Source organism: Oryctolagus cuniculus, chromosome 20, assembly GCF_964237555.1.
Source record: "Oryctolagus cuniculus chromosome 20, mOryCun1.1, whole genome shotgun sequence".
Classification (NCBI taxonomy): Eukaryota; Metazoa; Chordata; class Mammalia; order Lagomorpha; family Leporidae; genus Oryctolagus; species Oryctolagus cuniculus.
In genome coordinates, this window is record NC_091451.1 from 37724328 (window position 1) to 37751978 (window position 27651).

The 27651-nt window shown below is 57.7% G+C and overlaps 1 protein-coding gene across 1 annotated transcript in view; it reads left to right on the plus strand.

The window, feature by feature from the left end:
• Nucleotides 1–27651, plus strand: part of RIN3 (Ras and Rab interactor 3) — a 117401-nt gene that overhangs the window by 37897 nt on the left and 51853 nt on the right. The window contains exon 3 of the mRNA XM_051826438.2: nucleotides 17482–17599. Within this exon, the coding sequence (XP_051682398.2) occupies nucleotides 17482–17599 (118 nt within the window). The remainder of the gene's footprint in view (nucleotides 1–17481; nucleotides 17600–27651) is intronic.

Here is a 27651-nt window from a genome sequence, read left to right on the forward strand (position 1 = left end):
CGTGCTTGCTGTTCTGTGACACAGCTCATGGCGCTCCACTGTCTCCAGGGAGCAGGCCTCGGTTACAAAGGCACAGGGCTCAGCCCCTCGGTGGGCTGGTTCCCCCAGACCAAGGAAAATCCATCCGGCTGGCGGCTGCACCTTGGGTCCTGACTGTGATGAAATTCCCAAGGGGGCTACGTTATAAAGAAGAGAGGTTGATTCTGAGTGGTGGGTCTGGAAGTCCAAGTCCACACAGCAGGACACGGGCTCTGGCTGGGGCTGCCCTTGGTCACACACTGCGGGGAGCATGCGTGTGCGTCCGTGTCAGGGTGGTCCGTCTGCCCCTCCTCATAAAGCCCCGGGGTCCAATCACGGGCCCTCGCTCTCATGCCCTAATCTAATCACCCAAAGACCCCAGCTGTAGACAGCACAGCCAAATTAGCTTTCCACTCTCTTAGCACCATCAGCTTAGGACGCTGGGTTTAATGGGAACAGATCACTTCCTGTGGGCCTGCACGTGGGACCTCTGGCCAAGTCCCAGCCTCCCCTTGCCACAGCTGCCACGGGGATGAGGACTGAGGGACCCCGAAGGCAAGACCCAGAGCCGGCGGCTGGCCTGGCGAGGCGTCTGTCCCAGCCCAGCCCCCAGACGTCTCGTTTCTCAGAGGGATGAGCGGACCGGGTCAGGGGAGCTCGGGGCGGCTGCAGCTCTGGGCAGAGCCGTTCCAGCGTTTCCCTTCTCTCCCCCAAAGCTTCCCACTTGTGCGGTGACTGTTGGCTTCAGCGGAGGACCCTGGGGAGGAAGTCACGCCAGGGGACTCTCCCCAGCTGCAGCCGGCTGCTCACCCACGTCCCTGTTAGATCGGCCTCATCCCCGCCCCGCGCTTGCGGGGTGCAAGTGTCTGATGCCCGAGGGAAAGGCTCTTGTCTGGGTTTCCCAGGGCATGTGTGCAGACCCCACAGGGAGGGGCGGTCCCAGGAGAAGCCAAGTGGCTGTCTAGGATAAACCGGGCCAGCTGTATATTTTGACCTCTTTGCCAAAAGATTCAGTCCTGTCTTCAAAAAGTTTAAGAGTAACTGAAAATAAACAGTTCTATTTGGAGAACACTTGCTAATGCTATGCCGGGTGACCTAACAGTTACCACCTTGCAAAAACCCCGTGAAGTTGTCTCTGCTCTTGTACCCGTTTTACAGACGGTGGAGCTGCGGTGGAGGACTGCCTTAGTTTGAATTTCCCCAGCAGCACACCCCGAGTCAAGGGTTTGAGTACAAGCAGTTGGTTTAAGGGGTGCTGCAGGAAGCGACAGCAGGGGTGGCAGGACAGGGGCAGGGAAGGCAGCTAATCAAAGAGAAGCATCACACAAGTTAAGCCTGGGGACAGCTGGACCTGCAGCCCACGTGGGAGCCCTGCGGGCCAGTGTTGCCACACAGCTCCTCCTGGAAGGGCAGCACGTGAGTCCCTAGCCTCCAACAGTCACAGATTAAAGACTGTGGGGGGGTGAGGCGTCACTCCCCAGCTCTTTCTCTCTGCCCGAGTGAGCCGAGTCTGCCAATGAGCTGAGCCCCACGCATTTCTAAGCGTGGCCTGCTCCTGGGACACAGAGAAGCGTGCAGTCCATACCAAAGGTGAGAACAGCAAACGCGCATCCGAAGTGAGGCCTGACTCTCGCCAGAGCCAATTCGTGGGCAAAGAGATGCCGAGCAAGCGGCCGAGGTGGGGCCAGAGGCCCCTGCGGGCCATCCGGGGCTCCAGCCGCTTCTACCCGAGAGTGTGGTCACCTGGCCAGTGCCACACGCTGGTGAGTTACAGTCCCAGCTGGGTGAAAGCGCCTCCTACAGGTGAGTAGCGGAGAGCAATGGAAATCGCTTTCCGAGGTCAGCCAGTGCTAGATGAATTTGGACGTGGGCCACATTCATAAAGATGAGTAAGACAGGATCTCAGCACTGCCCTCCAGAGGGGCCTGTGGGAGCTCCACACACAAACATGAGCAGTAGAGGCGTGGGGAGGGCGTGTCCAGGTTCCATGTGAGATACCGGACAGTGGGCTGCAGGGAGGAGGGAGGGAGCTCACCCAGGTCAGGTGATCTGGGCAGACTTCCTGGAGGAGGCAAACACAGATCTGGGACTCATAGGCTGTGTGGCCAGCATGGAGTGGGAGCGCGGAGAGAGTCAGCTAGGGGGGTGCGTAGTGGGGGAATGGCACAGGCAAGGCCCAGAGGTGGACGTGAGCCTGGCTGGGCACACGGGGATAGAAGGCCATGGGAAGGGAGGGACTGGTGCCAACCCAAGCCCCTTGAGAGCTGGACAGTGTTGGTCTGTCTCCCTCGTGGCTCCGCTGTCCGACTCAGCCCAGTCCCTAGTGGGCCTGGCTTCCACCATTCCCTGGGACAACAGGGTGAAGGCTGCAGGGTGGGCAGGGCCTGGGCTGGCTCTAACAAGCCTGGGCCGGTTGCCCATGGCCTAGAGACAGAGGCAGAGGCCTCCTTGAAGCTTCGCTCAGTTTCCAGCTCAGGTTCCGGCTGGGCCCTCAGCTGCTGCAGGTGGTCCCGGGACCCCAGGCAGGGGATGTGCCCAGGCAGCCCAGGCCTCTCCCACAATCCAGTCACTGAGGACAGGAAGTAGTTGAGGCCCCTGGAGACCACAGTCAAGGTCAGCACCACCCACTCACCGCTGCCTTCTGAGACCATGGGGGCTGGACTGGCCCAAGGGACAGCAGCGTAGGCAGTGCCTCTGCCTCTGCCCGCCCCGCCCATTCACAGCAAAGCCCTGAATTCACGCCCTGATGCCAAGGGTGGCCACCTTGAGTCGCCGTGCGTGCCGTCTTCTCCAACACAGCCAGCGGGAGCCGAGTCCTGCGGTGTGATCTCCAGGAGGTCGGGTCCCTGGCTGCCGCCAGCGCAAGGACTTCGTGGTTTTTCAAGGCATGGGTGCCCCTCTCCCCCCGGGGGGGAGCTCAGAGGTCGTCTGGGTCCTCCGGGGCCCAGCCTCCCAGCACCAGCACTGAGAGGCCCTGGTTGGGAGGCTGAGGATCCGGCCTCTGTGTGGGAATGTCCCTGTGACCTTGGCCACCACGTCCCTCCCCTGCCCTGGTGGCATCGCTTCTCTGACAAGGCGTGGGGAATGTGGGGGCCTCTGTTTTGATTTGTATGTGTTCAGAATCAGGGCGATCAAAAGCCACCTCTGTTCATCCTGCATCAGGATGGGCTACAGAATGGCTGCCGCGTTAGTGGAGAGGGATCCGGGACGCCGCACTCCGCTTCTCCCCGGCTTGGCCTCCAGCTTCCGTGCGGTGTGTTGGCCGCAATGGAGGCACAGGTGCCTGCCAGAGCCGGGGCACTCTCACATCTCCTTAGCTCTTCCCTCCTGCCCTGAGCCCCAGGACCCCCCAGCAGTCAGCACGGCTCCTTGGGCTGCTCTCGGCTCTGATAGTTTCTCCAGCTTCCTTTCATGGTGACCTTGACCGTTTCGACGAGGACTGGTCATGCACCTGGCAGTTATATCCCTCAACTGGGATTCGTCTCATGGCTCCACTGGCGTTCGTGGGTCTGGGGAGGGAAAAGTGGGGTACTGCCCGAGTGACAACGGCGGGGTTGACCTTGGTCTCCTGGCTGTGGTGGGGTCTACGGTGACTGCTTCCCTCCCCCTTCCCTTCTGTTTCCCGGGGAAGTGGAGGAGTCACAGGGCCCGGCCACCACTAAGGGGCGGGCCGTTGTGCTGCACCTCCTCGGGGAAGAATCTGCTGGAATCGTTGGGACTTCTGCCCCCATTCATTTACTCAGTCACTTCCACACGGAGTCGTGCATGCTCACCTTGTTCCCGGGTTGCACACCAGTGCTACTTTACGACTGTGTTGCTCAGGTTGTTCCCCGGTTGGCCATGGGGAGCCCTGTGTCCCCGTCACCGTGCGGATGTGTGTCCTTGTTTGCTTGTTGATGACTGCGTTACTTCCTGGCAACAGGGGAGGCTGCAGCCTCTTCTTGGGTCTTTCCTGCCCCGGCCCGGCACTGGCCGTTTCTCCCAGCAGGCCTGGTTCCTGTGATTGGAGGGTGATACTAGACACCAGCTCTGGGTGCTGTGGGTGCTCATTGCTCTGGGGTGCCATGGTTTCTAGACCAAAAGGTGACTTTTTAAAAAGATTTATTTATTTATTTGAAAGTCAGAGTTATATAGAGAGAGGTAGAGACCAAAGTAGAGTAAGATCTTCTGTCCACTGGTTCACTTCCCAGATGGCCAAAACGGCTGGAGCTGGGCCAGGCCAAAGCCAAAAGCTTTATAAAGGTCTCACACATGGATGCAGGGGCCCAAATACTCGAGCCATCTTCCACTGTTTTCCAGCTGTTAGCAGGGAGCTGGGTCGGAAGTGGAGCCGCTGGGACACAAATCAGTGCCCATATGAGATGCCAATGTCACAAGCAGTTGCTTTCCTGATAAACATCACAATGCCAGTCCCCAAAAAGTGGCTTTCAGTAAAAGAACCATCTGGTCAGACTGCTGTTGGCAGCAGGGGCTGGCTTGAGTGGTAGTCGGGGCAGGTGTCTGGTGCGGCCACCGTACTGGAAAGCCTGGGTTCCAGTGTGGCTCCACTCGCAGTGCCAGCTCCCTGCTAATGCACACCCTGGGGGCCAGCAGGGGTGGGCCTGCTATCCATGTGGGAGACCCACATGTGGAGTTCCAGCTGCTGGCCTCTTCCTGATGCAGCCCTGGCTGTAGTGGGCATTGGGGAGGTGACCCAGAGAATGGAAGACACCTCTCTCTCTCTCTCTCTCTCTCTCTCTCTCTCTTTCAAATAATAAATAAACACAAATCTTAAAAATATGATATGTATCTTAATTTTTTTACTTTGACAGGCAGAGTTAGACAGTGAGAGAGAGAGAGAGAGAGAGAGAGAAAGGTCTTCCTTCTGCTGGTTCACCCCCCCAAAATGGCCACTATGGCTGGCGCTGCACCGATCCGAAGCCTGGAGCCAGGTGCTTCCTCCTGGTCTCCCATGCAGGTGCAGGGACCCAAGCACTTGGGCCATCCTCCACTGCCCTCCCAGGCCACAGCAGAGAGCTGGACTGGAAGAGGAGCAACTGGGACTAGAACCCGGCGCCCATATGGGATGCTGGCACCACAGGCAGAGGATTAACCAAGTGAGCCACGGCACCCGGGCACCAGCCCCAAAAATACGTGTCTCAAACATAGCAGGAGCCGATGCGGCCGGAGCTGTGACATGGGCTGGCCTGGCTGCAGTTGAGACGCCTCACAGGCCTGAGCCCGGGAATGCCAGCTTTGTCCTTGTCACTTTGTCACTTCGGCAAACGCTTTCAGTGAGCTGCTCTGGGGCCCCTTCCCGGGGCTGGGCCGTCTGTCTGTGCAGGGCTGCAGTGGGCCCAGCGCTGGCCCTCGTCTTTCCAGCCACCCTGAGACCCACAGGGGCTCTGTGCCAGAAGTCAGGCAACTCCGAGGTGCCCAGGAGCCCGCCCTGAGGACGGGGGCTGTGAGGGCGGAGGGCGACCGACTTCCCGTCGCAGCTGGAACTGACAGCTGTCAGGGTCGACGCAGCCTCTGCCCAGAGATGCTGCTTTCTTGCACCAGCATGTTTGGGGCTTCCGTGCGCAGCCAGGGCGGAGCACTGCTGTCGGCGACGCGGGGATCGGGAGGGCCAGCCTCAGTTTCCCCACATGTGAAGTCAAGGGATTCGGCAGTGTGTTTCTCCCACCTGCAGTCCTTGGTGGTTCTAAGGATTTTGTACAGCCCTTTACACACTTACATGCACACACATGTGCACACACACATGCACATGCTCACACATACTCTCACACACATGCACACCCTCATACACACATGCTCACATACACGTTCACACTCATACATGGGTACTTACTCTCGCTTATACACATGCACACACTCATAAACACATGCTCACATACACGTTCACACTCACACATGGGTACTTTCACTTACACACATGCACACACATACACGCACACACATGCCCACACACTCACACAATCACATGTTCACACATACACATTTGCACTCACATACTCTCACTTATACACATGCACACACATACATGCACACACATGCCCACACACACAATCACATGTTCACAATACACATTTACACTTACATACTCTCACTTATACACACACACATGCATGCGCACACATACTCGCACACACATATACACATGCACACACTCATACACACATGCTCACGCACTCACATGATCACACATGTTCACGTGTGCACTCATACTCATTTATACACATGCATACATGCTCACACATTTATACACATGCACACATATGCCCACACACTTATACACGTGCACACACTCATACACACATGCTCACACACACAATCACACATGTTCACACTTATACACATTTGCACTCACATACTCTCACTTATACACATACACACATGCACACACATACATACACACATGCTCACACACATACACGTGCACACACTCATACACACATGCTCACACACTCACACGATCACACATGTTCACACTTATACACATTTGCACTCACATACTCTCACTTATACACATGCACACACTCATACACACATGCTCACACACATACACGATTACACACGTTCACACTTATGCACGTGTATACTTACATACTCATACACATGCACACATGCATGCACACACATACACGCACACACATGCCCACACACTTATACACGTGCACACTCATACACACATGCTCACATACTTACATACACGATCACACACGTTCACACTTATGCACGTGCATACTTACATACTCTCATACACATGCACACACACATGCATACACATACATGCGCACACATGCTCACACACTTATACACGTGCACACACATATACATCCATTCACACATGCTCAATGCTACAAACTCTCACATATACACATACACACTCATTTTCACGTGTGCTCATACTCCAAATAAACATAGACATGCACACACGCACACACATGCTCACACAAGTCCCATGCATACACATATGCACTCACACATCCTGCACATACACATGTGGGCACACACACTGTCACATATGCATTCACACACATGCTCACACACAGTCTCACATATACACCCGTACTCTCACATCTGCCTCTACACACATGCTCACACGTGGTCACATACACACACTCACAGACCCACACACACTCACATATACACATTCACACACACTCACTCCTGACCCCAGGCCCTTTGCTGCAGGCTGACATGCACGCCACGTGTGTCTAGGCTGGGCCTCAGGCCAGCAGCCCCTGCCACGTGGCCTCCCAAAGAACTCACCACTGCTAGGTTCCTGCCCTAATGAGTGTGCTTGGAGAGTTTCCCCAAGCAACAGTGGAAAAGCAGACAGCTCTGGGGTGTCCAGGCCAAAAAGGGAAAACACACTCACTGTGCATTTTGCTTTGGGCTGTTGTGCGTTTGGAGAGGAGGGGACCTGCAGTGGCTGCTTCATTCTCTCCCTGAGCTTTCTCTGTCCCAGCGGCCCTGAAATCAGTGGGTCTTTCCAAAGCCCACGCCCACTGAGGTCGCCAGGGAGAGAATCCCATCGCTGGCCACACAACCTCCTGCTTGCATCCATTTACTCTCGTGCAAGCCGTATGAGCAGGAAAGACCCCGGGCACTGATGCTGAATAAGCAACTTCTAGAAGGTAGGATTCCCTACTCTCATCACAGGCTGGGAAAGCCAGCCCAGAGAGGGCAAGTGACCTGCCAGAGAACACAGAGCCCTCTGGCGTCAGAACTGGGAAGTGTCCCCACTCGTGGCCCCGTGCTCGCAACTCTGCCCCCACTGTGGTTTGGCAAGGTGGGATCCCAGCTCTTCAGAGAAATCAGAGACCCAGCAGCTTGCACAATTAGGGGAGAGAATTCTGCTTTCCAGCGGGCCTAGCCCAGGGCTTTGGGGAAGCTGACGAAAGGAGAGAAGAGACAGAGGGGGAGCAGAGGGCATAGCTGACTCAGCCCAGGTTGGGTACGCTGGGGCCCTGCCACGTGTGTTCATCAGGGAACGTTATCAGCCAGTGGAGTTGACCATGGACTTGAATGTGAACTGCTCCATTTGTAGTAATGCCAGGGTCCTGAGATGAACAGAGAAGGGCCCGTGCCTGCACCTGTCATCTGCGTCCCTCCTGGCTCACCCTGGCTCATGCCCCCACGCAGGGCTGGGGCTTGAGGTCCAGAGCTGCTGGGTCCGGTGCCTCGTGTCCCGCCCACTGCCCTTCTGATTCGTGGAGTGCTCCCTGAACGGCTGAGGACAGGCACGCAGGGGGCTCAGTGCCACTGTCCTCAGGGGTGCCAGTGGACAAAGGTGGGGAGGGCTGGGAAGGAAGTGCCCCCTGTTGGTGTTTATAACATATCAAAGGCAGCAGTGTGGCCTTTTCAGCCATCCTCTGAGGCACAGGATTAGCAGTTAATGCTTTTAGCTTCAAACAGCCACAAACCCAGTGGGTGGTAGCTTCTTCCATGAGGGTCCTTGGCTGACCTGATGAGTAATCTGGGGTCGGGACCAGTGCGGCTCAAGCAGCTCAGTGATGTGTCCGGCACCCAGATCTCCAGGTTCTGTCACATTTGCTGTTTTCCTGTCTTCCAGGTGTCGGCATCTGGTGCTCAGGTTTGTCCCCCTATGCCAGCAGGATGCCAGCTGTAGCTCCAGGCATCCCAGCCATCCGTCTGTGCAGTGGGCCTAACATCCCGATGTCTAAGGCCCCTAGCCTGCTGCCTGGCATGGAGCACCTGCTCATCTAACATTGGAGGGGTGGGGTGATTGGAGTTTGTGGTTTGCAGTGGTCACAGCCCTGATGTGAGGGTCGCTGGTCCTGTGTCCTTGTCCTAGCCTCAGGAGGTCTTTTACCCACCTGGGGTCTCGGTTTCTCTGGCTGTAGAGTGAGGGGCTGGGCCACATCACTGTTTCCAAATTCCCCACAGAGCTCTGTACCCCCAGCAGCAAGAAGGAAGAGAAGGGGGGTACACCAAGGCTAGGACATACCCCTGCAAAACAAACCTCCCCAACACACACAGCTCGAAACAGCCGTCATTCTGATTCAGCAGTCCAGACTGGGCTCAGCTGAGTGGTTCTTCTGCTGGGTGCTCCTGGGGTCAGCCGTCGGACTAATTGCCTGGAGCTGGATGGTCCAGGATGGGCTCACTTCTGTGTCCGGCAGTGGGTGCAGGCTGTTGGTTGGGCCACACAGCTCCAGGACATGACAGCAGTGGACCAAAGAGCTGGGTGTGGGAGCTGGGAAGTCTCAGGAGGTCTGGGCCCAGAACTGCACCTTGTCCTCCTGCTGCATTCTTTTGGTCAATGGCAGTTTCAAGGCCACCCTCCTAAGGGTGGGGAAATAGACTCCCTTGATGGGAGGAGCAGCAAAGACTTGTGGCCATTTTTGATCTGTTACATGGGTTTAATGCTCTTTGAGTCCTTTTTCCTGTCTCTTTTTTCAGTCTTGTTTTAAGCACAATGGTAATCTTGTTAATTATTATAATGTATTTCTCAAATGAGATTACGTACTTGGAATCTTAGCACATGGTTAAGTTCCCAGCTAATGGTGGCAGTCCTTAATAATACTAATGATTACTAATTATTTATTTGTTTTTATTTAGAAGTCAGAGTTACAGTGAGAAAGAGAGAGAGAGAGAGAGAGAGAGAGAGAGAGATCTTCCATCCTCTGGTTCACTCCAGGACCGGGCCAAGCTGAAGCCAGGAGCCAGGAGCTTCTTTTGGGTCTCCCACATGGGTAGCAGGAGCCCAAGCACTTGGGCCATCTTCTGCTGCTTTTCCCAGGCCTTAGCAGGGAGCTGGATTGGAAGTGGAGCAGCTGGGACGTGATCCAGCACCCTATGGGATGCCGGTGCTGCAGGTACCCATAAACCACAACACCAGCCCCCCTTTATTTATTAAGGGCATACTGTGTACCAGGCCTTTGTACACAGGGTCAGCAGTTCTCACCGCCACCCTGAATGATGGGTATTCTCATGCTCACGTTCAGGTGAAGAAATTGAGACTAGGAAGTCAACGGAACTTGTCCTTGGACCTACACACAGCTCCTGCGTGGCACAGATGAATGCGTTTTCAGTAGCTGGCTGCAGCGGGGAGAGTGAGAAGTAAGGGGGTGGGGGTCTGGAGGATTTGCATGTGGAAGCCCCACGGTGCGAGGGAAGGAGCTCGGGTGCCCACCTGCAGCTCTCCCGAGCATAAGCTCTGCACACCTGGCGCTCGGAGGACAGGAGCGCACACGCAGCTCCCAGACGGGTCTGCCCGGCACTGACCTGGGTCGCGTTCTGCTAGGTTGAGGGTGTGGAAGGCAGTTGCCATAATCTAGAATGTTCTTCAGAAGTCCCTGCCACACAGTGGCACTGTTTTTGAGTTGCTGTCATGGTGGCCTCCTACAAGGGCCTTCAGTGAGCGGCTCAGTAGCCAAACCTCCCCAGAGGGGAACAGGATGGACGCTCTTATTCCAGGTGGCCAAGCAGGCCACTGACCGCAGTGGGCACCCACAGCCACCTGGGCAGGAAGAAGCCACTGCGGCCCACCTCAGCCTCCCTCCCTGCCCAGGGCTCGGAGCTCACGGCCCCCACCACCCCCAGGCAGTGCCTTACGGTTTCAGATAAGAGCCCCGTGACTGCCCTGGCACAGAGAGGCACCGCGTGAGGACTCTGTGGTCACACTGGAGGCGGGTGCTGGGTGTGCAGAGTCGGGGGCCACAGAGTTCAGCCTGGGGACTTTCCAGCCCTGTTGAAACCCTGCCCCCCAACCAGTAGATAACCCGGGTGCTGGCAAGAGACAAGCAAGGTGCTACAGCACCCGCTCTGATCTGCACATGCCCTCTGTGTGGCCTTGAGTCTAGCCAACCCCTCTGTACCCCAAGTCTGCGGCCTTTGCAGGGCCGAGAGAACACAGTGCTGGCGGGTGTAAGGTGCCGGGCTCAGAGCGTGAACGGCAGCCCAGCCGCTGCCTTAACGCTGAGCCCCTCGCCCGCCACTGCCCCACCCATCCCCACTGTCTGCGCATCAGCTTGCTTGGGCCGCTCTTGTCCTGCCTCTGGAAACCTCGTGTCCCGACCACGAGGAAACGCCTTCGCAGTCTTTTTCACCACACACACACACACACACACACACACACACGTGGCGACGGGAGCCCAGCTCCAGACAGAGCCTGAGACAGGGAAACCAGGAGCAAGTGGAGCCCGGCTCACCCCAGGCAGCCGCGGGAGGCGGGGCTCTGCATTCTGTGCACCTGCTGCGTGGCGGAAGGCGTGGTACCTGCATTTTCAGATCGCAGCCCTGAGGCCCAGGGGTCACAGAGATGGAAGCTGGCTGCTCAGGGCCTGCGGGCTCCTGCCCGTCTTCTTTCCTGCTTCTGACTGGGAGGGCAGAGGACGGGGCTGCATTTGAGCAAAGTGACAGAGCCTGGAGGTGGCCCCATGTGGCTGTGAAGGGCTGGTTAGGCCGCAGGGCAGCGCAGGTTGCTCGGGTGGGTGGAGGCCCGCAGCCCTGTGGTTGCCTGGGGAGAGCTGGATGGGGGCGGGGTCCTGAGGGGAGAATGGAGCCAGTCCTTGGGAGTAAATGGCCCGTGGCTCCTCCCCTTTCTGTCTCTCTAGTACACGATTATTTTACTACAGGCCAGCGTCTTCTGTTTCATTCCTTTCTGTTTTGTTTTTATTTACTTACTTTTTTATTTATTTGAAAGGTAGAGTTACAGAGTGAGGGAGAAACAGAGAGAGAGGTCTCCCATCCACTGGTTCACTCCCCAAATGCCTCAATGGCCCTGGCTGTGCCTGGCAGAAACCAGGAGCCAGGAGTTTCTTCCAGGTCTCCCACGCAGGTGCAGGGGCCTGAGGACTTGGGCCATCTTCTACTGTTTTCCCAGGCCATAACAGAGAGCTGGATCGGAAGTGGAGCAGCCAGGACTTGAACTGGCGCCCAAAAGGGATGTGGGCAGTGCAGGTGGCAGCCTAACACATGGCCCCTTTCTGTTTTATTTTTAGAAGCTTGCAAGTGACAGTCACACTAACGGGCTGTGATCCAGTTTGAGAAACACGGTCTGTGCCTGGGCCGATGCCTCGGGTGTGCAGGGAGCTCGGCCTGCACCTGTGCCCACAGTGCCCGGGGAGCGCCCCCCGAGAACACGGGGCCCCCAGACTGAGGTCAGGTCAGGATGGCGCCAGCCTCAGCTGCGGCCCTGGCTCATGGTTGGGGCCAAAGATTGCCTTGTCGACCTTCCTGAGGGCACCCCGACTCCTGCTCATCTCTCTCCTGTGTCCTACTCAGGGGAGTGGCCCGGGGGACACCACAGTGTTCACTCATCACACACACACACATGGACACACTCCCACCCTACTCACATGTGCACACACTCACATGTGCACACTCATACCCCCTCACATGTACACACACACACGTGCACACACACATGGCGAACACATTCTCACACCCAAGACATGCTTCCCCTGGGACCCCAGTGACCGCACACTCTGGGGGTCCTGTGGGACTGCCTACTGAACCAACCTGGGCAGGGGTCCTGGAACCCCCACATTTGTAGCCGGTTTCAGGTGGAGTGCTGACAGTCTGGGGAGCCCAGGTGTGGCTGGCACGTGAAGGAAGGATGGTCCTACGGGGGTCCCTCACACCCCACTCTCACTCATATGTGCACATATACACCTCCACCCCCACTCACATGTGCACACACACACACAACCAGCCCTTGTTCACATGTGCACACACATCCCACCCTCACTCATGTACACACACTCATATCCACCCCCACATGTGCACACACCCTCACATGTGCAACACTCCCACCCGCACATGTGTACACAGTCACACCCTTGCTCACATGTGCAGTCGATCACATGTGCACTCACACTCCCACCTTCACTCACATGGGCATACACACCCCCAGCCCCACTCACATGTGCACACACACCCTCACATGTGCAACACTCCCGCCCTCACATGTGCACACAGTCACACCCTTGCTCACATGTGCACAGTCGATCACATGTGCACTCACACTCCCACCTTCACTCACATGTGCATACACACCCCCAGCCCCACTCACATGTACAACACTCCCAGCCTCACATGTACAACACTCCCAGCCTCATGTGTATACACACTTACACTCCCACACGCCCTCACGTGTGCACACACTCCCACCCTCACATGTGTGCACAGTCGATCACATGTGCACACTCACACTCCCTTCACTCCCATGTGCACATACACACCTCTGCCCCCACTCACATGCACACACACTCCTACCCCCACCCTTACATGTGCACACACACACACCCATGCCCACTCACATGTGCACATACTCACACCCCTCACATGTGCAACACTCCCACACCCTCACGTGTGCACACACTCCCACTCCCACCCTCATATGTGTGCACAGTCACACCCTTGCTCACATGTGCAGTCACACTCAGACCCTCACATGTGCACACACAGCCCCACCCCCACTCACATGTGCACACATTCGCAGTTACGCCCTTGCTCATGTGTGCACACACTCACCCGCTAACATCAATTCTGCAACACCAAGTTGGTGTCCAACAATTCAGTTTGGACCCTGCCCCCCGGGACTCAGTGCCGACCCCACAAGTTCAGGCCGGGCCCCCGCAGGACCATCTTCCTTCATGTGCCAGCCACACCTGGGCTCCCCAGACTGTCAGCACTTCCTCCAAAACCGGCTACAAGTGTGGGGGTCCCAGGACCCCTGCCCAGGTTAGTTCAGTAGGCAGTCCCACAGGAGCCCCAGAGTGTGGGTCATCGGGGTCCCAGGGGAAGCGTGTCTCGGGTGTGAGAGTGGCTCGGCACTCGCAGGTTAAGAAGTCTTCACAGGGCGACTGGAGCCCAGTCTCCGATCCTTCTCCCCCGTCACCCCGTCATGCCCAGGCGGGCCGGACAGGTACACCCTCTAGTCAGGGGCTCAGCCAGCCCCTCCCCAGAGCCGAGGGTCCCAGGGGTGACCTGTGAGCATCAGCCAGGCGTGGTGTGGTTGTGAGCAGCATCAGGAAACCCCCAGGGTGTGGAGCTCAGTGCCAGGAATCCTACACAAAGGCCAGCTCTGTAACTTTTATTACTATTCTGCCACACTCACACATACCCTCGTGTGCACGCACAGGCACACTCCGAGTGCCTCACCCCTGCTGGTTCCCACAGGCCGGGCGGGCAAGGGGGCAGCTCAGTTGGGCACCTCTGCAGAAGGGGCAACGTGACCCCTTTTCTCTGAAAGGCGACAGGCCTGGTGTCAGTCCAGCGCTGCTGCAGCTCAGAGCAGAGCAAGGCCGTGCTGGGAGCCGAACGTCTCCTCTGAGCAGAGAGCAAGGCTGCAGGTGCCTCCTCTGGGCCCCTGAGCAAGGCCCGCTCCAGGCTGGTGGCACCCCTGCCAGCCTGCATTTCCACCCCAGACACACCCTTCACGGGTCTCATGCTGTGTCCCCTGGCCTGACCTCAAAGCCAGCGCCCCACTCCGTCACTCAGGCAGACGAGAAGTTGAGGGCCCAAAATGTGGGGTCCAAGGCTGAGCTGAAATCTCAGCCCAGCACTCCCAGCCCCCTGAGCCGGAGCGTTCCTTGCTGCTCTCTGCCTCAGTTTCCCCCAGATTGAGTGAGAGAAGTGGAATCGTGGGAGCTAAGGCAGTGGTGTTCGGGCTTGGGACAAACCAGGGAGGCATTGTGTGCCAGCCGCTGAGTCGGTCACAGTGCCACCAATGGTAGTGTCAGCCGTGGACATTTTAGCATAATGACTTGATAATGGGCCTGAGGTCGCGGCTGGGACACGGTCAGCGGTCACGTTGGTGTTTTGTGACCCATCGTAATGAGACAGCAGTACGAAGGCTAGTAGTCACTACCAGTGGCAGCAGAATGTGGAGCAGAGGGGCAGAGGCCAGAGGGAGCTGTGGGGGGCTAGGAGTGCTCCCCACTGGGGGTGGCCACATCCTCACCCTCGGGATGCCCCAGCCCCCCTCGGCCACGGGCCAGATTCCTTGTTTCCCAGCCTGTAGCCCCAGACCGTGGGGTCTGGGTAGGGGTGGAGGGGAGGGGAGCATTGTAACTCAGGCCCTCCCCTTCCCTGGGACAGCTGCCCCCAGAGGGCAGGGGAGATTCCAGGACGTGTCACCTGGCAAAGAAGGGTGCCCTTGGGCGGGGCTGGCCACCTCTGAAAAGGATGGCTTATTTGTTTATTTGTTTAAAGTTTATTTTATTTATTTGGCAGGCACAGTTAGAAAGAAGCAGAGACAGAGATAGATCTTCCATCCACTGGCTCACTCCCCAAATGGCCCCAACAGTCAGGGCTGGACCAGGCTACAGGCAGGGTCCAGGAACTCCATCTGTGTCTCCCACGTGGGCGCAGGGGTCTGAGTCCTTGGGCCACTCTCTGCTGCTGTCCCAGGCTCATGAGCAGGGAGCTGCATTGGAAGCAGAGCAGCCAGGACTTGAACTGGCGCTCTGATAAGGGATCTGGCATATCACAAACTGCAGCTTAACCCACTGCCCCCCTGTGCTGGCTCTGAGAAGGAGGTTTTATGAAAGGCATCTGAGTGCCCTCCCTGACATGGCCCTGGGAGAGCAGTGGCCCTGGCTGGGGTTAAGACCTCAGCTAGCGTTGGTGGTGGGTGCACTGGCGTACTCTCGGGGCCCAGGGCCATTGTGTTATCAGAGTGAAATCAATCCACAGGAGACGAGAGCCACCTTTGCCAGATGGGGCTGGGCCTGTAAGGAGAGGTCTCTTATGTGGGGGCTCCTCGCACCCATTTTGGGGGCTGCACCCAAGAGCCATGAGACCTTGTCCAGGCTGACCTCCTGGAGTGGGTCCTGCGGCCAAGTCCTCAAAGGCTGTCCCTTGGTCAGTCGTCACAGCAGCCTGGGGATGTGGTCCTGTTAAGATGGGAGTGCCTGTCTGTTCACCCATGAAATGGGGGTCACCCTGGGGGCCCAAGGGTCCAAGGCTCTTCTCCTGAGGCAGAAAGAATTCAAGGATGGAGACATGATGTTACAGCAGGAGAGTAAAACTTAGCAGCAAAACAAAAGTGCGCACTCACGATGGAGTGTGGGCCTGAGCTGGCGGGAGCGCAGCCACAGGTTCGGGGCCCTGGTGAGATCTGGAGACACAGCAGGTGCAGCTTCGGTGAGGTTTTCCAGGAAAGAGCCGGGATTTCCAGGGATTTGGTGACTTCTGAAGAATTCTCAGAAGTGTCATGGCGTCAGGTGCATGATGGGAACGGGAGTGTCAGCTCTGGGAATTTTACTGTAATGACCACAGGCCTGGGGGTGTGGCTGGGACTCAGTCAGCAGCCATGTTGGGTGTTTTCAGCAGGTGCAGACTTTGACTGACAGCCTTATTGTGGCCACACGGGGAGTTTTGGAGGGCACCTGTCACACCAGGGCGCAATGTTAAGCATTTTAGCCATTTTCATTTTTGCAGGGGAGGGGAGAGTGAGATTTGCCAATATCTGTGACTGTCCCAAACCGCCTTCCCAGTGCCTACCATGCAGCCTGACTCCCGTCCACTCACCTTGGCATCAGCATCTTGGGATGGGGCCCAGGAATTGCACGCATCCCCCGCCCCATGGACTCTGGCCACAACTCCCTTTGAGGAGCTCTGATTTGCCTGAAGCTCTCAGTGGGCAAATGAGTACCTGAGACGCAAGGAGCTTCCGGTAGGGCGTGGACTCCAGGCTCCTGGGGAGGAACCAGTTCTCCTGAGCGATGTGTGACTGCCCCAGCCACCACCTCGTCTCGGGAGCCTTCCAGAAGGCATCCGACACTTTGCTCTCCTCTATCCTCTTCCCAGACCTTTTAAAAAATGATGTATTTATGGCCAGCGCCGCGGCTCACTAGGCCAATCCTCCGCCTTGCGGCGCCGGCACACCGGGTTCTAGTCCCGGTCGGGGCGCCGGATTCTGTCCCAGTTGCCCCTCTTCCAGGCCAGCTCTCTGCTGTGGCCCGGGAGTGCAGTGGAGGATGGCCCAAGTGCTTGGGCCCTGCACCCCATGGGAGACCAGGAGAAGCACCTGGCTCCTGCCATCGGATCAGCACAGTGCGCCGGCCGCGGCGGCCATTGGAGGGTGAACCAACAGCAAAAGGGAGACCTTTCTCTCTGTCTCTCTCTCTCTCACTGTCCACTCTGCCTGTCAAAAAAAAAATATTTATTTATTTATTTGAAAGTCAGAGTTAGAGGAAAAGACAGAGAAAGAGAGAGAGAGAAAGATCTGCCATCCGCTGGTTCATTTCTCAAATGGCCGCAACAGCCAGGGCTGGACCAGATCAAATGTAAGAGCCAGAACTCCATCCAGGTCTCCCACGTGGGTGCAGGGGCCAAGCACTTGGGCCATCTTCCACTGCTTTCCCAGGCACATTAGCAGGGAGCTGGATCGGAAGTGGAGTAGCAGGGGCCCGGTAGGATGCCGGTGTTGCAGGGGGAGGCTGCCCCACAGCACGGCCCCTCAGGCCTTCCAGTCACGGCCCCTCCCTGTCTTGCTTCCAGATGTTCCTGGTGCGCCGCGACTGCAGCCGGAAGCACCTGGTGCTGTGTGTCCACTTCCCTTCGCTGCACGAGGGCGCGTCCGAGGTGCGGGAGTACTCCATTAAAGAAGAGAAATCCAGTAAGTGCCCTCCTCCTCGTTCTCACTGCCACCACATGGCCCGGACAGAGGCTGCACCTGCCAGCCTCAGCCTCTCCTGCTGCCGGAGGTGCTGAGGGCGAGGAGGGGAAAAGCTTGCAGGCCTCTGGAGTGGCTTGTTTTGAACTCTGCTCATCGCTAGAACTCTGTGTTCATTTCCACTTAGCACTGGCGTGCCCGTTAGCTGTGCGAGGACGCAGGAGAAAGTCAAAAAAGAGCAGAGATGTCCGAGCCCCGGGGCCAGCTCAGCAGATATGCACATATGGCTCAGCAAATACAGCTCAGCAGAAACTCATATAGAGCCCAGCATATACACACATACAGGTCAGCATACACACATACAACCCAGCATACACACACATACAGCTCAACACATACACACATACGGCTCAGCATACACACACATACAGCCCAGCATATACACACATACAGCCCATCATATACACACATACAGCCCAGCATACACACATACAGCCCAGCATATACACACATACGGCCCAGCATATACACACATACGGCCCAGCATACACACATACAGCCCAGCATACACACATATACAGCCCAGCATACACACATATACAGCCCAGCATATACACATATACAGCCCAGCATATACACATACAGCCCAGCATACACACACATACAGCCCAGCATACACATATACAGCCCAGCATATACACATATATTTTGCTCAACATATACGTATATACAGCTCAGGGCTAGCTCAGCATATATGCAAACCATGATCCAGGACAAGTCAACCTCTGAGCCTTGGCTTTCTCACCTGTGAAAAGGATGTAATGGCTCCTGGGCTGTTTGTCAGGGTGTAGCAGGTGAGCACGCTGCCAGACAGAGCACTGTGTGTGCGCGGGGCTGCAGGGACCTGTAAGGATCTGTGTGGGGCCCGGGGCCAGGGCGGATGTACCCTGCTCCACAGTGCCATCAGGTTGGGCCCCTTCGCGCTACCAGGCTCGGCCGTGTGTCCCGGCTCCCCCTCCTCGGGGGCCATGGGTGCACCTGCACCTGTGAGCGTAGGCAGAACCCAGGCAGTGTCCCTAGCGCCGGCTCACACCCACCTCCAGAGGACCCAGGCTGGGCGGGAAGCTCTGCCCTTGGCTAGCAGCTGAGTGGCCACTGTGGAAGAGGCTCCACTGGACACCCTTGGGATGGTTTCCCAAGAGGCACTTGTGCTGGACACCGGTGAGATGTGAAGGTGGCCAGAGCAGAGCCCCCGCCTCCAGGGTCTCCAGTCTGGCTGAGCCGGGACAGGCGCTGGCCCTTCCTGTGCATAGTAACCAGTGTCCCTGTGGAGGGAGCTGTGGCTGAGGGCCACGGGGGATGCAGGTCTTGGGGGGAGGGGAGCAGAGAGGAGGGGACATCCAAGCTGCATCCCAAAGGAGGGGCATTTGTCTAATTCAAGGTTTATTTTCAAGCCGGTGCCGCGGCTCACTAGGCTAATCCTCCACCTAGCGGCGCCGGCACACCAGGTTCTAGTCCAGGTCGGGGCACCGGATTCTGTCCCGGTTGCCCCTCTTCCAGGCCAGCTCTCTGCTGTGGCCCGGGAGTGCAGTGGAGGATGGCCCAGGTGCTTGGGCCCTGTACCCCATGGGAGACCAGGAGAAGCACCTGGCTCCTGCCTTCGGATCAGCGCGGTGCGCCGGCTGCAGTGGCCATTAGAGGGTGAACCAACGGCAAAGGAAGACCTTTCTCTCTGTCTCTCTCTCTCTCTCACTGTCCACTCTGCCTGTCAAAAAAATAAATAAATAAAATTTAAAAAAAAAAAAGGTTTATTTTCAGCCCCAGGCTTGGACGAGGAAGTCCTGCTATGCAGGAGTCTTTCCACAGAGACCCAGGCCCACACAGAGTGGGTAAGGTGCCACTCACGCCTTTGTGTGGGATGTCCACTCTTCTTATTTTTTTTAAGATTTATGTATTTATTTGAAAGTCAGAGTTACACAGAGAGAGGAGAGGCAGAGAGAGGGAGAGAGAGGGAGAGAAAGAGAGAGGTCTTCTATCCGCTGGTTCACTCCCCAATTGGCCACAACCACCGGAGCTGTGCCGATCCAAAGCCAGGAGCCAGGAGCTTCTTCCAGGTTTCCCACATGGGTGCAGGGGCCCAAGGCCTTGGGCCATCTTCTACTGCTTTCCCAGGCCACAGCAGAGAGCTGGCTTGGAAGTGGAGCAGCCGGGACTTGAACCCGTGCCCACATGGGACACCGGTGCCTCAGGCCAGGGCATTAACCCGCTGTGCCACCGCGCCGGCCTCCACTCTTATTTTTTAAGGTTTATTCATTTATCTGAAAGTCAGGGTGAGAGAGAGAGTGCGCGAGAGCGAGCAACAGAGAGACAGCGAGAGATCTCCATCCACTGGCTCACTCCCTAAGTGGCCACAGCAGCCTGGCAAGGCCAAAGGCAGGCGCCTGGACTCCATCCACTCCTCCCATGTGGGTGGCAGGAACTCAAGCACTTGAGCCATCCACTGCTGCTCTCTGGGGGCAGAACAGCAGGGAGCCGGGTCATAAGCAGAGCAGGGAGGACTCGAGCCACCGCTGCCGTATGGGATGCCAGCATCACACGTGGCGACTTAACCTGCTGTGCCACGCTGCTGGCCCCGGGACACCCGCTGTGTGCCAGGCCCTGCTCTGCTGTTGGGCACACAGGAGGAATGACACAGCCCCTGCCTCTCGGAGTTTCCACGTGGGTGGAGAGGAGACGGCACATCAGCGACCATGTAGGGTGTCAGACTCCCTGTCGGATGGGGAGTCTGGCGGAGGAGCACACGGGAGCACGGAGGAACAGTGGCTGCCACAGTAACAACAGAAGGTGTAACGGCTTAAACCTGGGATTCCTGATCAAAGACCCGACTGACGGAGCACTGCACGCTCGGCAGGTGGCCTCCCGTTCCCTGCAGTTGACGCCAAGCACAGGCTCTGGAAGGGGAAGCGGGGGCTTCTGGGTGGGTGTATTACCTGGGCTCCCATCCCATTGGCTAGAACTAGTCATGTGACTAGACCCACCTGCGGGGGAGCCTGGGAAATGTAGTTAAACTGAGTGCCCAGGAGGAAGCGGAGTGTGTGGGTGGACTGCCGGGAGTGAGCTCACTGGGGAGTGTGCAGCCAAGGTGAAGGTTGGTCTTTAAATGACCCCTGTGCCCCGTGGAGCCCAGTGGGGAAGAAAGCGTGGGGTCCTCAAAGAGGGAAGGGAGTGAGTGCCAGTTTTCCTGGACCAAGTGGGTGGTGCAGTCCGGTGACCGTGGAAGGGGTCGGGCTGCTGGGGCCTCTGCTGCCCTGTAAGAGCCTGGCTCCATTCTTCCCCAGCCAGGGGAAGGCATCCTTTGCGGGGGCCGCACAGCTGATGGCCTCCTGAGAGATGATGCCCCCCCGCCGTTGACCCACCGTGGGGCCAGCGTGTGAGTCCCGCCTCTTCCCGAGAGAGGAACGCGGCTTCCCTGCGGTCCTTTAGAGACCTCGGGGCCGCTGTGCTGCTGAATTCCAACCCCAGCGCTGGGGAAGCTGCTGGAAGCGGCAGCCTGGGCCCAGAGCCGGGGGGGTGGGGGGGGGGTGGGGGAGGTGTTGAAGGGCAGGGCAATCAGGAAGGCTTCCTGGAAGAGATCACAGGGAATCTGGAAGCTCTGCCTTCCCCCTTGGCCCGGGCTCCTTTGCCACCTCCAGGGTCATCACTTCTGGGTCTCTCCAGCCCCGTCACCTCCCCTGGGAATCAAGGTCAGATCCACCTTGACGTCTCATTTCGGATCAGGGCTGAAGAGTCGTTAAATCAGGTCTCCTCCAGGAGCTGTTGTGGTAGGGGGAACGAGACCTCAGTGTGGAATCCAGCTCAATCCTGGATCCAGCATGGGCTGCTGGGAATCGACAGCCGAGGAGCAGGCGGGGGTCGGAGGAGGAAGAAGACAGAGGGGCGTCTCGGTGGGCGGGGAGGATGCGGCTGCACCAAGGCGACAGGATTCCTGCTGCTGGCAGTCCAGGGCCATCAGCCGCCAGGGGGCGGGGCGTGTGGGGCGGCAGGGACCGGATCACATATCCTGGGGATCGCATATCAAGGCTGGGGGTTCTTGCTCAGCCCACTTTGCAAGCTTCCTGCTGAAACTGGATTTCACACGGAAGCACACGGGTGGGCCTGGGAGAAGGGTTAGGAGCCTCCCTACCATTCCATCGAGCAGAGGTTTGTCAAGCCCCAGAGACAACGGGGCGTTCGGGGAAGGAAGCCGCTTGCTTCTCTGGGTTCCTGTCTTCCTCCCAGGCCACTGTGGACGAATCTCATTTTCCACTTTGACACCTTTAAAACCTCAGTGCTCAGGGCCAGGCTAACCCGCTGCCTGTGTTGCCGGCATCCCGCTTCAGGGCACCAGCTCACATCCTGCCAGTTCTGCTTCCACTCCAGCTCCCTGCTGATGCAATTGGGAAGGCAGCAGAGGAGGCCGGAGTGCACGGCCCCTGCCATCTACCTGGGAGATCTGGGTGGAGCTCCAGGCACCTGGCTTCAGCCTGACCCAGCCCTGGCCTTGGCAGCGTTTGGGGAGTGAACCAGCGGATGAAAGACCTCTTTCTCTCTCCTTCCCTCTCCATCACTCTGCCTTTCACATAAGTAGAATAAAAATCTTTATCTATATAAAACCGCCATGCTCAGGTTTGCTAACACGATGAGCAAAACCAGAACCCCAGATCCTTTGTGTAGCCCACCTCTTGCAGTCACTGGTGCTGCGCGCTCATCGCCAGCTCACAGCTGTCATCTGCAGTTTCTGTTTGGCTCTTTGGTTTCCCCACTGCTCCCGCCTCCTTCCCCAGGGCTCTCCGCCAGGGCCAGCCTCGGGCACACCAAGCGAGAGCCCGTGGTCCCTTTCCCTGCCTCCGTGAGTCCCTGTCTACTCACTCTTGCTCCCGCACCCCACTCTGTGGCATAGACTCAAGCTTGGGCCGGAGTCTCTGCTTCCCAGCTCTGCCTGGGTGACCGCGGGCCAGTCACTTTCCCTCTCAGCCTCAGTGTCCTTGACCATGAGAGGGGAACGGTGCTGGTGCCTCCCCAAGGGAGTGGCAGCTGCAGTCGGGGTGGCTGGAGGAGGAAGTGAGCAAGGAAAAGGCCCAGGCCCGGGGCCGTGTCTTGGGGTTCCCCACGCAGAGCTGAGGCGGGGGAAGGAGACGAGGGGATACCCCGGGAGTGGGCGGTCAGGCTCGTGTGTGGCCCCAGTCCGCTGCGAGCAGGGAGCACGGGGACCATGTCTGTGTGGGTTCCGGGCGTCCTCTCCTGTCTGTGAAGGGAATCTTTGACACAGCCTGCACCGGGCAGCCCAGGCTAGTCCAAGCTAGCCCAGGCTAGCCCAGAGTGACCAGCGCAAACCCCTTCTGTGACGTGCCCACTGACCCTCCTGATGAGAGCATCGGCGTGCTGCAGCACAGGCTGAAGGAGCAGCACCCAGCAGCACAGGGCAGGAGGGGGCAGAACTCAGCGCCCGGATGGCCTGAAAGAGCCCCTTGGCGGTGGCAGGTGCCACTTCCCTTCACATCTCATTGGCCGCGACAGGTCACGTGGCCAGGATGGACATCCAGGGAAAGTGGATGGGAACTAGAATTCCCCCGGGGGCATGTGGCCAGCAGGGGGCGGAGCAAGTGTTGTGAGCAAGTGTCATCCTCTCCTGTGTCCCCCAGGAAGACTGATGCCAGGGTCACCTCTTGGCCTTACTGGAACCCCCCCAGGGCCTGCTGTATGTGTGCGGAGGGAATGGAGCCAGCGGGGGCCAGGGCGAGGGGTAGGGGGCAGGGGATGACGGAGCAGGACAGGGGGTGGAGGGCGGTCAGGGTGGCTTCCCGGCGGCAGCCCTGCCCCGGATGGGCCAAATGAACCCCTTGGCCAGGGGGACACGCCAGCTCCAGTAGCCCTTTTCCGAAATGCTTGGGACCAGAACTGTTTCAGACTTCGGGATATTTGCATATACACAAGCAGACTGAAGACTAAAGATGGAATCCACGTGTTTCATAGACACGTTATGCAGAAAGCCTGGAGGTGATTTTACGCAATATTCAAAGTCTTTAAAAGAGGCAGAGAGAGAGAGATCCCATCTGTGCTGCATTCCTCAAATGCCCACAACAGCCCCTGACCCAGGAAAGAGGCCAGGAGCCAGGGCTCAATCCAGGTCTCCCCAGGGAGGGCAGGCACCCAAGTCCTTGAGCCGTCACTGCTGCCTGCCGGAGTCAGCATCAGCAGGAAGCGGGAATCAGGAGCGGGCCCCAAGTGTCAAACCGGATGCTCTGATGTGGGGCGTGGGCATCAATCACTCAGCCAAGTGCCTGCCCCGCGCTGAGCTGTTGGTACACCTCCGCTTCGACCGTGAGCCGTCACGTGAAGGCAGGTGTGCAGTTTTCCACTCTTGGCACCAAGCGCTTCTCTCAAAAAGTTGCAGATTAGGGATGCTCAGCCTGTAGCTTCTTTCTCACTCATGGGCTTTGGATGTGGTGACAATGACATTCACATGATGGCATGAAAGTCCCTGGGCCCTATCTCTGGGAGAGGAGCCATGGGAAAGTGATGGACAGCGTGGTCTGGCCCGCGTGGGGGTGCCCCCAGCACTGCCCATTGCACCATGCAGTCTGTGTTCCCCAGGGAGCCCCAACTTCACTCCCTGTCCCCTCTCCTGCCCAGCTGCACCCCGGCTGCCTGGCAGCCCAGCCAGTGTCTCTTCCACCCCCAGCAAGTCTTGCGCTCGCTGGAGTGTGGCTCAGGTCCGGTAGCTGGAGTTGACAGATTGGCTCTAACCTGGGAATGCAGCCCAGACATGGGCCGATGTGTGGACCCGTGGTTCTGTCCTCTGCCCGGCAGGGGGCTGTGTGGATCCTGTGCTGAGTGGCACCCACGGTTCTCTCCCCTGGGCCGAGGGGCTTTTGGGATTCTGGACGAGTCCTCCCCGCAGCAGAGTGGCCCCGAACGCCTTTGTGTCTCCGCGCTCCTGGTTTGACTCGTCCCCACATGGGATGTGGCCTGCATCAAGATGTGCTGAGTCTGTGGAGAGAGGCCGGGAGCAATGCTGGTTGTTGGCAGGGAGAGGCGGCCTCTGGGCCTTCCAGCTGAGGCGGCCTTGATTGCATACAGCTAAGTCTTGCATTCTTGTCCTTAAAAGCCTCTTCGAGAGCGTGAGCTTTGGAAAAGCTGACGGTTCTGGATTTCTCTTCTGCTCTATCACTTCATGATATCAGGCAAGTTACTGAGCCTCTCTTTGAATCAGTTTGTTCATCTGTAAAACGGGCACATCTCCAGTGCCACGTGCAGTAGGCATTCAAGGTGCCAGCAGTTCTCATAAGCTCTGGGGATGAAGCAGAGTGCAATTCCCATCTTTTTTAAAAAATACTTATTTATTTACTTGAAAGTCAAAGTTACAGAGATCTGCTGATTCACTCCCTGGATGGCTGCAATGGCTGGGGCTAGGCCAGGCCGAAGCCAGGAGCTTTTTTGGGGTCTGCCATGTGGGTGGCAGAGGCCCACGTGCTTGGGCCATCTTCTGCTGCTTTCCCAGGTCATTAGCAGGAAGCCGTATCAGAAGGGGAGTGTGGGGAGCAACTCGGACTAGACTGTTACTGGAGTTAAGACTTATTCTATGCATCTGCTCTCCCACAATATGGCGCTGGGAGAGGAGTAAACAGCTTCTACCCAGCTGCCTCTCACCAACTTGACAAGCTGCAGGAGCTGCTCCTGATTGGAGGAGAGCAGCGTGCTCGGCGTGTGGGTAGCAGAGTTGGGATTGGTGGAAGAGGACTATAAAGGAGGAGAGAGACAACATGCACCAGGAACATCTATCTGAAGGAACACCTGTGCAGCCCCCGAGAGAGCCGGCCGGCGGTGTGCCGCTCCCCCGCGGAAGTGGGGAAAGTGGCAGGGGGAACCACCCTTCCACGGAGGTGGAAGGGTCGGTAGCCAACCCGGGAAGAACCAGCAGCAAACCCGGGGAGGGCCGAGCAGACGAAAGAACAGCGCAGGGTCCTGTGTCGTTCCTCCACGAAGACGGGGAGCGACAGGGGAGCGGCTGGGTCACGAAGTGGCAGCCATACGGGATGCTGGCGTCGCAGGCAGCGGCTTTGCCCACTGCCCCACAGCGCTGGCTCCAACAGTTCTCTGAAACCTTTCATTTCCTGGAGCGCCTCGCGCCCTGAGAGCCCCTGCTGGAAGCCGGTGTCTCTTACACTGGTTATCACCCCCGTGATCCTGGCTCGGATAGCCACTGCTCATCCCCTCCTCTTCTCAGCATTCCCTTTCTGCTTCCAAAGCTGGGGGAAAAAATTACGTCATGCAACAGTTTAACTCCAAAAACCGTACTGGGGAAGTTTGGCGGATTTCTTTCCGTTCTTTTAAAGGAGATTTTGAATCCTAGTGGTGTCTCTAGTTTTTTTTTACCCTTCATTTTTTTTCACTCTGACATTTTATTACGAGCTTTCTCCGTGTTACTAAACATTGCCAAGATTTTGCAGTGCGTTAGATCTGTGCCAAATGGCTTCTGAAAGAGATAAGACACAGCCGCTGTCCCTGGAGCAGTGGGAAGACAGACGCGTGCACGCTTAGCCAGAAATCCCAGCGCTGTCCTGGGTGCTAGGTAAGCCTGCACATGGCGGGCACCCACACCGACGGCCCTTGACTGCGGGCCTGGGAGGGTGGAACCGACAGTGAGAGAGAAACCGGGGAGCAGACGTGATCCCCTGGGACCACGGCCTGCATCATGTCTCAGAGGCAGCAAAGGGTGAGGCGCTGGTGGGTGTGATTGGAGGTGAGGCTGGGAGGGTGGCACTCAGCGGATCCCCAAGGGCCCTGACCACTGCCCCAAGCCTCTAGGGACGGGGTTTGTAACACCATGGGAGGCAGCACCAAGATTCTGAGCAGGAGGAAGCGTGATCAGCCTCAGCAGAGCTCAGGAGCGTGGGAGCTGGTGGGACCGGGGCTGAGCCAGGACGGGGGTGGTGAGCGAGGGGTTTGAGAGACCTGGCCAGGGTGCAGGTCTGGAAGGTGTCCCAGGAGCTGGGATGGGGGGCTAAGAAAAGGGGCAGCCGTGGCCCTCTCAGCTGGCCGGGGCCTTGGGGAGAGTCCTAGGTGCAGCCCACGTCTCTAGAAAAGTGACCGTGGGAACTGTTTGGCTCCGGGAGAATCAGATGCAGGAGGGGGTGTGTGATAGAGATAAAGAAAGATCTGGAACACAGGGCCTCGGAGGCAAGAGAGGGAGCAGATGCACAGGAAATGGGCTAGTGCCAGGGTGGCCTTGGCCTGTGTGTGCCGGGACTGCAGGGCTGGGCAGCTCCGGAAGACACATCTGAAAGAGGGCAGCCCGGCTCAGCTGTGTCGGGGGACAGGGCCTCTGCACAACCACAGCTCTGACTACAGGAGAGGGTCAGGGGTCAGGGTGCAGGCCCCAGAGGACAGAGGGGGCTGGGTGGGGGTGAGCTCAGTTCAGCATGTAGCCATGTGTGCAAAAGTACCTGTTCCTATAAAGAACAGAAATTGCTTATCACAAGTCCCGGATCAGGTTGCTGGCAGGTGCAGGTGTCTGGTGAGAGCTGCTCTCTGCTCCAAGGTCGCACCTGTGGCTGCCTCCGCGGGAGGCAGGAGCCCTGCGCCCTTCCGTGCGGAAGGTGGAAGGGCAAGTGAGCTGATTCCAGGGGAAGTCTCGAAGGGCCTCAGTCCCATGCATGGGGGAGGAGCCTCGTGGCCTAATCACCTCCTGATGACTGCATCTTCTGTTTTTAAAAATTACTTATTTACTGTTGTATTTGAAAGGCAGAGTTAGAGAGAAGTGAGGCGGCAGAGGGGTGGTCTTCCGTTTGCTGGTTCACTCCCCAAATGACTGCAATGACCAGAGCTGGGCTGATCCAAAGCCAGCAGCCAGGAGCTTCCGCCAGGTCTCCCCCACAGGTGCAGGGGCCCAAGCACTTGGGCCATCGACCACTGCCTTTCTCAGGTGCATTAGCAGGGAGCTAGATTGGAAGTGGAGCAGCCGGAACTTGAACCAGTGCTCCCATGGCAAGTAGAAGCTTCACCTGTTGTACCTC